The 11,487-nt window shown below is 40.0% G+C and overlaps 1 protein-coding gene across 3 annotated transcripts in view; it reads left to right on the top strand.

The window, feature by feature from the left end:
- Positions 1-5,305: 5,305 nt before the first annotated feature.
- The window catches only part of LOC121867217 (neural-cadherin-like), a 51,934-nt gene continuing 45,752 nt past the window's right edge, over positions 5,306-11,487 (top strand). For all 3 annotated transcript variants that reach the window (XM_042367060.1, XM_042367059.1, XM_042367061.1), the window contains exons 1-4: positions 5,306-5,434; positions 6,279-6,447; positions 8,595-8,720; positions 9,425-9,510. In XM_042367060.1, the coding sequence (XP_042222994.1) occupies positions 6,300-6,447; positions 8,595-8,720; positions 9,425-9,510 (360 nt within the window). In that variant the 5' untranslated portion in view covers positions 5,306-5,434; positions 6,279-6,299. The remainder of the gene's footprint in view (positions 5,435-6,278; positions 6,448-8,594; positions 8,721-9,424; positions 9,511-11,487) is intronic.

Genomic DNA, 11,487 nt, shown 5'->3' with positions numbered 1-11,487 from the left:
GTGTTGGGGAACTAACATCTTTTTTTTCCTTGTTTCAACTCCACTAAAATTGAATACTAATTTCCCGGATGAATTTCGTCCCTCTGGTTTGAATTAAAGGTCTTGGTACCCACTCAGAAGGATTGAAAAATTGAGGTAGGTGCTTGTTATGATCTTGGAGTTGAGAGGTAGAAAGTGGTTTGGGTGTGAAGATAAAGGGTTTTAGAAAGTGGGTTTTTTAGTTTGAAGGTAGAAAGTGGTTTTGAGTTTTGTTTAAAGGAAAGGGAAGTGATTTTCGTTTTAAGAAAAAAGGGTTTTAGAAATTGGGTTTTTGGTTTGAAGGTAATGGGTAGAAAGTGGTTTGGGGTTTAAGATGATGGGTAGAAAGTAATATTGGTTAGGTGGTTGAGTAGTAGAAAGTATGTTTATAGTAAATCTGAAAGGATAGAAAGTTGCATTCATCTTTCACCGTTCAATTCCTGTGGACTGAATCTAAGGTCGAGATCCACTGAACTATGATTGAGGATTGAGATAGATATTATTTTGAGCTGGAATAGAAGGAGAAATAATTGATGGGTAACATTGATGGGAACAAAGTTGTGTTCATGAATCCTCGAAGTATCTGTAGTTGAAATTGATGATTTTTTGTAAGTCTACGATATTGGTTGAAAAGTTGTTTGTGCAATTGAAAGTTGATTAACGTTCAATTCAAGTAGACAACATTATCTCAGATGATGAAAATGATAATTGTTTGTTGATGAATGTGATAAAAGGTGGAAGGAAATCAATAGGTGTTTAGATATGTAGTTTACCGTAATATAAACAAAACAAAATAAAAAGACTGACGCACAAGTAAGAAACAAGAAGAAAACAAATATAGATAATACTTACACAAAAACAAGCGAAAACAAATACAACCAAGAAACAAGAATAAAGCAACAAACACAACCATATACAATATCCCAGGAGAAAACAGGTGTTTTTTCCCACACACAGTGAGTGTCAGGATGTTTTTCATCCTCTGGAAATATAATCAGGGTTTTCTTATTCAAATTACCTCAGGATGAGGTATTCAGAAATTGACTCGGTAATCAGGTTAGGGAGGGTCAGGTTACACTAACACGTGGAGGTGAGGGTAACGTTGGACTGCCTTAGTAAACATTTACCCTTCACAATATATTTTAAGAACTGACGCCATTTGTTCTGCAAGGTTTTTTTTGTGTTTGGAGATTAATGTGGCCGAATGGATATAGTACTCGCTCTTTGATATAGTGTTAGATAGTTCGAGTCCCGCAGTCGTTCAGTAAATAGAGCAACTCAAATCGACCCAGTTGCAGGATGCAGTGTCGGCCACGCTGCCTCCATTTGTATCATAATCATATTTAGTGTGTTTTATCCACGCTAATGGTAACAGGCCAACAACACGACAACCACACAGTGAGCTAATGAGCTTTATGAGTCAAGGGGTTGCCCAGGAAGACGGGAAATCTCTTAAATTGCACAGGTGAATATTAGTTCCGTCTATAATAGCACATATACAAGTTCTATAATATATAATTTAGAATATTAAAAAATTATGTAATCCAACTTTAAACTTTCTTTTACCAAAATTAATTTAAATGAATTATGACTTTCCAGTAGATAATTCTTTATTAAATATCTATGATATTTTCTTGCACATACTAGATAGCTTTATAAAGTAATTATCACTTCAAAATGATAAATGATTATACCATATACTGTACTTATCAGTAGTCACAAAACAATACAAGTTAAGGTGTCCCTCATTCCTTGACAACTCCGGTGTAAACTGACATAAAACTTATTTAATCAGGAGTCCGTTGTTGTTCTCTAAAATTTTACAACCAATAATTTTTGTTTTAAATATTTCAAAAAAATTTATTTCACAAAAATCCTCCACTACCAAACGTATTTTTATATCGCTCAGAAAATTTTTTAATTATTTTGTGATTGGTTAAACTCTGTTTGGAAATACAAAATTTTAAATTAAACTGATTCACATATCTGTAATGTTGGACTGTGGTCACCAACCCTGAGATCTGATGATTGATTGATTGTTGGATTGATAGGATTATGTATTTAGTATGATATGTCGCAATCGTTTCTCACTCAAATTTTCTGAGAGACACACACATGTATCTCAACTCATACAAACATGCTAAAAGTGACCTACAGTAAAAATATGCTACACACACACACACACACACACACACACACACACACACACACACACACACACACACAACACACACACACACACATCTTTCATCCAGGTGTCGTAAACAAAATGGTCACCGCTGTATAACTGTTTACATGTGCTTACGAAAAAGTCATTGAACACCTGTTGACTTTGTCTTCCTTTTTCAAACTTTTTCTCAAGTGAGTTACTTTAATTACCTGTTGTCGGTACCTGTAATAATTTTACCTGTCTTTAGTTCTCAGTCTGAGGTATGTTGGTCTGTGTGTCGGTCGTATTGTGTGTGTGTGTTATAATAATAATAATAATAATAATAATAATAATAATAATAATAATAATAATAATAATAATAATAATAATAATAATAATAATAATAATAATAATAATAATAATAATAATAATAATAATAAACGATTTATTGATATAGAGTTACATGTGATGACATAATGATATGCGTTTAATACATTTACAGGGCTGTACAGTACATAAGTCAGAGTTGTTTATTATTTTAACAATAGCTGGGATGGTGCTGTTCTTATATCTATGAGTAGGGCTCTTATGGGCTGAATTTGTTGTAGTGGCGGACGCCAGGTGGCGGGATTGCTGCGTGGCAGGAGGGATGATGAGGATGGTAGTAGTCCACTGCCAAACCTGAGATGACATTTCCAGGGTGGAGAGAGCGTTGTTGTAGCCTGAGTAGTCTGCGCAGAGCATGATTCTGCAGGCCCTTCCTATACTTTCTAGCTGGGGTTGTTGGAGAGTTGAGAGAAGACGACCAGGCTGGTGACGCATACGTTAATTTGGGGAGAAGGAAGCGGAGATAGTCCTCAGCTCTTTCTGAGTGCCCCATGACCTGAGTCGTTGTAGCATGTAGAGTCGGTCGAGGCTACCTTGATTGTATTGTTTACATGGGCCTCCAGTCCAGTTTGTGGTCTATGGTAACACCCAGGAGTTTGGCAGACTGCACTAACTGAGAGGATGGGCACCACTGTGACTGCTGGAGGTTGCACTGGAGTGTGCAGGGCTGATGTGCATGACTACGGTTTTGTGTGGTTGATGGTGACCTTGTTCTCCGTAGTCCATGCCTGTAGCCTGTCCAGGGTGCCTTGTATCTATGAGTAGTCCGGTGAGGTGTTGTCCACTGTAACCCCCACAGTGCAGTCATCCACATACTTCCACCTGTGAGAAGTGTCCAACTAAGCGTCGTTGATCAGGATTAGGAAGCACAGTGGTCCCATCTTGGTCCCCTGTGGAACACTGCAAGTAAGGTGTTGGAATGTGGAGACTGAACCCTGGTACCTGACTGCCTGACGATGCTCACTCAGGAAATCGGTGAGCCATGAGACCAGGTTGGTGGGCAGCCCTAGTGCAATGGCCTTGTTGATAACAGTGAAGTGATCAACAAGGTCAAAAGCCTTCCTGGAGTCAACAAGGGCAACGGCCTGTGATGTCTTACGTTTCTGCAGGTTTTTGTGCAGGAAATCCAGGAAACTAACTAAGCAGTGTGATGTTGAGGAGGTCTTCATATTGCCAGATTGCTGTGGATCAATTGACTGATAAATACGAGCAAATGCCCACTCTGTGTGTGTGTGTGTGTGTGTGTGTGTGTGTGTGTGTGTGTGTGTGTGTGTGTGTGTGTGAAATTTCTCAGAGCCATTTTGTTCTTCTGAAAGATGTAGTTAAAAAACTGGTTAAAAATGTTTTGCCCTTCAAGTACGATAACTTAATCACTTTGAGTACGATGACATAACCCCTTGAGTACGATGACGTAACCCCTGAGTCAGATGACTTAACTCCTTGAGTACGATGACAACCTCTTGAGTACGATGACATAACCCCTTGAGTAAGATGATAACCCTGATTATGATGACATAACTCCTTGAGTACGATGACTTAACACCTTGAATACCATGACTTAACTCCTTGAGTACGATGACATAACCCCTTGAGCACGATGGCTTAACATAAGAACATATGAACATAAGAATGGTGGAAACTGTAGCGAGCCCATTGGCCCTTTACTGGGCAGTCCCGTTTACACCCTATCGCTCATTTATCCATCCAACCTAAGTTTGAACCAATCCAGCGTATTCGCGTTAATGAAGATGTTTGGTAACCTGTTCCACTTATCCACTACTCTATTTCCAAACCAGTGTTTACCTATATCGCACCTAAATCTTCAATTCCACGTGCCTCCACTTTACGGACTAGTCCTTCGTGGGAGACCCTTCGAAGGCTATAAAGTTAGGTAAACCACATCATCTACTGATTCAAAAACAATTGAAAGGAATGATAATAGATTTGTCAGACATGAACGCCCACCTGTGAAACCATTCTATCCTCCAGGATTCTGGTACTGGTTTTTAATGACATGTTAAACAAGTTTACTAAGGGCAAACTAAATTCTTCTTTACATTCCTTAAATACTCTGGCAAATATCTCATCGGGACCTGGCGGCTTATTAGGCTTTAGTTTATCTATTCGTTTACTAACATCGTTATAAGTCATTACTATTTCACTTAATCTATTTTCTTCAATATCTCTGTAGATAGTCGGTGCCTCGGGTATCATGTTTTAAGCACGATTACTTAACCCCTTGAGTACGATGAATTAACAACGAGGTGTGATGACATAACCCCTTGAGTATGATGACTTAACGCCTTGAGTACGATGACATAACTTTGAGTACGATGACATACCCCTTTGAATACGATAACATAACACCTAGAGTACTATGACATAACCCCTTGAGTACGATAACATAACACCTAGAGTACAATGACATAACCCATTGATTCTGACGACTTCCTATACTGACGCTTCTCTTCTCTTTCTTTTTTGCATCATCACCACCGTCGTCATCATCAATATCATCATCATCATCATTATCATTATCATCATTATCATCATGGCTAATGTCATCATCAGACCACAAAGAAGATGAAACAGAAGGAATATAACCGCAGGAAGGGAGGAGGAAGGGCAAAGGAAGAGAAGGCGAGTTTACCTGGTTCAACCCCCACCATCACTACAGCATGCAACAGCAGGAGACGACCGCACCGCCACCACCACCACAAGTACTACCACGACCAAAACAAACCAAAGGTCCGCCATCACCACGAACTCCGGAAGCTGCGGCGGAGGAACATTGATAACAGATTCCAGCCCAAATTTACCCACACGGAATACCAACAGACAGTGAAGGAGAACCTACCTTTGCACACATCTATATTACAGGTAAGGTGCTGGTGGCGGGACTCAGATAGATAGATAGATAGATAGATAGATAAATAGATAGATAGATCTATAATGGAGATAAATAGATAGATCGATGGACAGAAAGATAGGTAAATAGATAATGGATATATATATATATATATATATATATATATATATATATATATATATATATATATATATATATATATATATATAGATAGATAGATAGATAGATAGATAGATAGATGAATAATGGAGATGAAAGAAGATAGATAGAAAAGAAAGAAAGAAAGAAAGAAAAGAAAGAAAGAAAGAAAGAAAGAAAGAAAGAAAGAAAAGAAAAAGAAAGAAAGAAGAAAGAAAGAAAGAAAGATAGATAGATAGATAGATAGATGAGATAGATAGATAGATAGATAGATAGATAGATAGATGGATGATAGATAGATAGATAGATAGATAGATAGATAGATAGATAGATAGATAGATAGATAGATAGATAGATAGATAGATAGATAGATAGATAGATAGATAGATAGATAGATAGATAGATAGATAGATAGATAGATAGATAGATAGATAGATAGATAGATAGATAGATAGATAGATAGATAGATAGATAGATAGATAGATAGATAGACAATGGAGATAGAAAGAAAGATAGATAGATTGATAGATAGTAGCTGGTGACGGGAAAGAGGTGGATAGATAGAAAGAAAAGATATATAGAAAAGTTATGACAATAATAGATATAAGAGTTAAAATAGTAATGAAGACAGATGGACTGATAGATATACCTAACACCCACACACCCCCTTCTCATGCATCCATCTCTCTCTCTCTCTCTCTCTCTCTCTCTGTACAGGTCCAGGCTACGGACGACGATATGGACAGACACGGACTAATTCAGTACAGAGTGAGCGACCCAGTCAACTTTGAGATAGACGAGGGCGGTGTCTTATATAACATCAGGCCACTGGACTTTGAACACACCAATGGGGAATATCTTCTTCAGATCTACGCCGAGGACCAAGGTACTGACGAAGGCGATGAAGGATAGTTGATGTTAAAAGAATATATTAACTTGATTTCACAGGATAAACATGGTTATATGGGGATCTTTAAGGCAATCATATGTTTTCTTAATCTGAAGATGGAATAGTTTTTGTTTTTAAGAATAATTGTTTTCACGTATTAAATAAATGCACAGTCAGGGTTAAAAGTCTTGAACACTTGACAGTATTTGGCATGTAAGTACCCGAAGATCTTAGGTATTAAGGAGAGTTTTATCCCATTTTGTGGCTAGGGCAGAATAAGTGATGACAAGTTGTGTTATTAGTATATCCCAATCATATATGTATAACTCAGAAGCAGATGCCAGATATTGCTAAGTGTTCAAGACTTTTGACCTCGACTGTACAATAACTGATTTCTTAATTAAAACAATCACAGATAATCCTGGAATAAGGTGTGTGTGTGTGTGTGTGTGTGTGTGTGTGTGTGTGTGTGTGTGTGTGTGTGTGTGTGTGTGTGTGTGTGTGTGTGTGTGTGTGTGTGTGTGTGTGTGTGTGTGTGTGTGTGTATGTGTGTGTGTGTGTGTGTATGTGTGTGTGTGTGTGTGTGTGTGTGTGTGTGTGTGTGTGTGTGTGTGTGTGTGTGTGTGTGTGACAGTTGACATAGGAATACCTTAATTATGAAGAAGCAACTGATCATTACTTTTCTAATAACAATTGAATCGTAACATTGCCCCAAAGAAACACTGTCCCAGGGTAAAACTGTCCCAAAGTAACACTGTCCCAAAGTAACACTGTCCCAAGGAAACGTTGCTCCAAAGTATCACTGCTCAAGGTAACACTGCCCCAAAGAAACACTGTTCCAGGGTAAATCTGTCTCAAAGTAACACTGTCCCAAAGTAACATTGCCCCAAAGTAACACTGTCTCAAGGTACCATTGTCCCAAAGTAACACTGCCCCAAGGTAATGCTGTCCCAAGGTAACATTGCCCCAAATTAGCACTGTCCCAAGGAAACACTTCCACAAGGTAACACTGCCCCGAAGTAACACTGCCCCAAGGTAACACTGCCCCAAAGCAATAATGCCCCAGGGTAACATTGTCCTAAGGTAATTCTGTCCCAAAGTAACACTTTCCCAAGGTAACATTGTCCCAAGTAACACTATCCTCAGGTAACACTTCCCCGAGATATCACTGCCCAAAAGTAACACTGGCACAAGGTAACACTGCCGCAAAGTAACACTGCCGCAAAGTAACACTGGCACAAGGTAACACTGCCACAAGGTAACACCGCCCCAAAGTAACACTGCCACAAGGTAACACTGCCCCTAGGTAACACTGCCCCAGGGAAACAATGCCCCGAAATAACACTGCCCCAAGGTAACACTGCCCCAAGGTAACACTGCCCAGAGAAACACTGAAATAACACTGCCCCAAGGTAACACTGCCCCAAGTAACACAGCCCCAATGAAACACTGCCCTAAGGTAACACTGCCCCAGGGTGATACTGTCCCAAAGTAACGCTGCCCCAAGGTAACACTGCCTCAAGGTAACACTGCCCCAAGGTAACACTGCCCCAAAGTAACACAGCCCCAAGGAAACGCTGCCCCAAGGTAACACTGCTCCACTGTAATACTGTCCCAAAGTAACACTATTCGAAAGTAACACTGCCACAAGCTAACACTTCCCCAAAGTAACACTGCCCGAAATTAACACTGTCCTAAGGTAACAATGCCCCAAAGTAACACTACCCAAGGTAACACTGCTCCGAAATAACACTGCTCCAAAGTAACACTGTCCCAAATTAACAGTGTCCTAAAGTAACACTTCCCCAAAGAAACACTGCCCAAGGTTACACTGTCCCAAAGTAACATTGCCCAAGGTTACACTGCCCCAAAATAACACTGCCCCAAATTAACACTGCCCCAAGGTAACACTGCTCCAAGGTATCACCGCTCCAAGGTAACACTCTTCCAAGGTAACACCGCCCGAAGTAACAATGCCCCAAAGTAATACTGCCCCAAGGTAACGCAATTCCAAGGTAACACTGCCCCGAAGTAACACTTTCCCAAAGTAACACTGTCCAAAAGTTACAACTGCCCCAAGGTAACACCGGTCCAAGGTAACAGTGCCCAAAAGTAACATTGCCCCATTGTTTCTCTACTCTCAGGGATGCTCAGGTCAACAAGGAAGCAGGCGGTGGTTGCAGCGGTAATTAGGGTCGAGGATACACCTGAGCCGCCTTACTTTGACGCTGATCACTATGACTTCTCTGTGTCTGAGTTTGCTGGTGTAGGTAAGTGTCGGCTAGTCATGTTTTCATTGATATCATGTAGTGTTATTTCTTTTGGTGTCAGAGAGGTTAATTTTTATTGGTAGTGTCATTTTATTGATGTCAAGTAGTGCCGTTTTCATTGGTGTCAGTTATGTTTTTTTTTTTTTTGTGCCAGGTTACGACATTTTTATTGTTATCAGGTAGTGTCGTTTTTTATAGGTGTCAGGTAAGAATATTTTGATTGGCGTCAGGTCAGATCATGTTCGGAAATGTCAAACTAGGACATGTTTATCAGTATCAGGTCAGGTTATGCTCAATAGTGCCATATAGGGTATGTTTAGGGCAAATTGGTCAGGTCACATTCATTGGTGCCATATCAGGCCATGTTTATTGGTGTCAGCTCAAGCCATATTCATAAGACTCAGGCCAGGTCATGTTCAAAAGTGTCACATCTGGTCAGGGCAGGTCAAATTCAAAAGAGTCAGGAAAGGTCAGGTTCATTAGTGTTTGATCAGGTTATGTTCAGGTTATCAGGTCAGGGCGTCAAATTAGGTACTGTTCAGAAGGCCTTACATCATCACTCATCCACTACTTTCACCTTTCATTCACTTTGTGTTGAGTCGTACGTCCAAACGAAGCTTTTAACTTGTGTCCATCTTTTTTGTGTCAAGTCGTACGTCGTTATCCGTCCATTTACCTTTTTTTTTCTTCTTTTTTTTCTACAGGGTCATACGTCGGGACGGTGGTGGCCAGGGACGCTGATCTTAACTTCGACAGATATGAACTGCGCCAAGTCAACCCCCCAGGCATGGTGAGTACATGAGGGTGTAGGAGAGTGACTGAGAGAATTAGACTTTAGATTAGGTATGGCAAATTACACGAAGATTAACCACCCAAACAATAACTTAACCTAACACTAGCCTAACCTAAGCTAATCCCTCCCTGCCAGGTAGCGTTAAGGTGTTTAATTTTCAAGTCATCCGATGTTATATAATAGCATATTGCCAGTGTGATGAAGTGTATAAATCATTTTATTTCTGTTTTTCTAAGTATCCATCTTTCAAGTACAAAATTACAAGATTATTTCCTTCAGTCACTCCTAGTTCAAACCTTCATGTCACTACTGTTCGAAGTTTCAGTCACCCCTGTTCGAAGCTTCAGTTTCTCCTGTTCAAGCCTTTAGTCACTTCCGTTCGATGCTTCAGTTACTCCTGTTCGAAACTTCAGTCACTAATATTCAAACCTTCAGTCATTCCTGTTCAAACCTTCAGTCACTCATGATCGAAGTTTCAGTCACTCCTGTTCGAAGCTTTAGTCTCTCCTGTTCAAACCTTCAGTCATTCCTGTTTGGAGCTTCAGAAACTCATGTTCAATCCTTCAGTCATTCTTGTTTGATGCTTCAGTCACTCTTGTTCAAGCCTTCAGTCACTCCTATACAAAGCTTCAGTCACTCCTGTTCAAACCTTCAGTCACTCCTGTTCGAAGCATCAGTCAATCTTGTTCACACCTTCAGTCACTCCTGATGAAACTTTCAGTCACTCCTGTTCGAAGATTCAATTACTCCTGTTCAAACCTTCAATCACTCCTGTTCAAACCTTCAGACACTCTTGTTCAAACGTTCAGTCATTCCCGTTTGAAGCTTCAGTCATTCCTGTTCAAACCTTCAGTCATTCCTGTTGAAACTTTCAGTCACCCCTGTTCGAAGCTTCAGTCACTCCTGTACAAGCCTTCAGTTATTCCTTTTCGAAGCTGCAGTCATTCCTGTTCAAACCTTCAGACACTCATGTTCAAACCTTCAGTCACTCCTGTTCAAAGTTTCAGTCACTCCTGTTCTAAGCTTCAGTCACTCCTGTTCTAAGCTTCAGTCACTCCTGTTCAAACCTTCAGTCACTCCTGTTCGAAGTTTCAGTCACACCTAATCGAAGTTTCAGTCACTCCTGTTCTAAGCTTCAGTCATTCTTGTTCGAAGCTTCAGTCACCTTGTTCGAATTCTCAGTTACTCTTGTTTGAAAATTCAGTCACTCCTCATCGAAGCTTCAGTCATTCATGTTCAAACCTTCAGTCACTCCTTTTCGAAACTTCAGTCACTCCTGTTCGAAACTTCAGTCACTCCTGTTCGAAACTTCAGTCACTCCTGTTCGAAACTTCTGTCACTCCTGTTCGAAGCTACAGTATATCAGACCCAATTGAGATACACAGGTCTTCGTGGGTAGTTAATCAGTGTTGACTCTTTATCCAGTTTATAAGTTTTGATGACTAAGGTTTTTACTTAAAATACGCACTTAAGATTTATAGCTGCTGAGGCTCATTAATACATTATAATATCAACACTGAGGTCCCCGTCGTGTATATATACTGTTACACACTGCTTCGACTATAACACACAACGTTTCCCTCATTGATTAAGTTTATTACTGAGATAAAATTCATTTGAATAATTTTAAGGACAACATTGCAGGTACAATTACCAGCAAAAGTCCAGGGCTGTGGGAGGACTTTTGCTGGCAACTGTACAGTCACCCACATAAATCCTGTCGCCTCTCCTCCTGAACCACGAGCCCCGAGATTCAGACTCGTGAACCCGAAGCAGTAGACACTGATTCATTATTCTGCCCATAAATGCTCCGTATTCACGAGTCTGAATCTCGGGGGTTCGTGGTTCAGGTGGAGAGGCGAAAATGACCTGTGGGAGTGACTGTACAAAGTTACATATACAGGTTCAAAAGTTTCAAAATATCACGAAATATAGTCGTGTTATCGTTGTGCTGTGAGTTCCCCAGAAACAGAC

Source organism: Homarus americanus, unplaced genomic scaffold (genome assembly GCF_018991925.1).
Source record: "Homarus americanus isolate GMGI-L3 unplaced genomic scaffold, GMGI_Hamer_2.0 scaffold6317, whole genome shotgun sequence".
In the NCBI taxonomy this organism is placed as follows: Eukaryota; Metazoa; Arthropoda; class Malacostraca; order Decapoda; family Nephropidae; genus Homarus; species Homarus americanus.
Note: the sequence above shows the minus strand (reverse complement) of the source record. Positions and strands in the feature narration are given on the sequence as shown.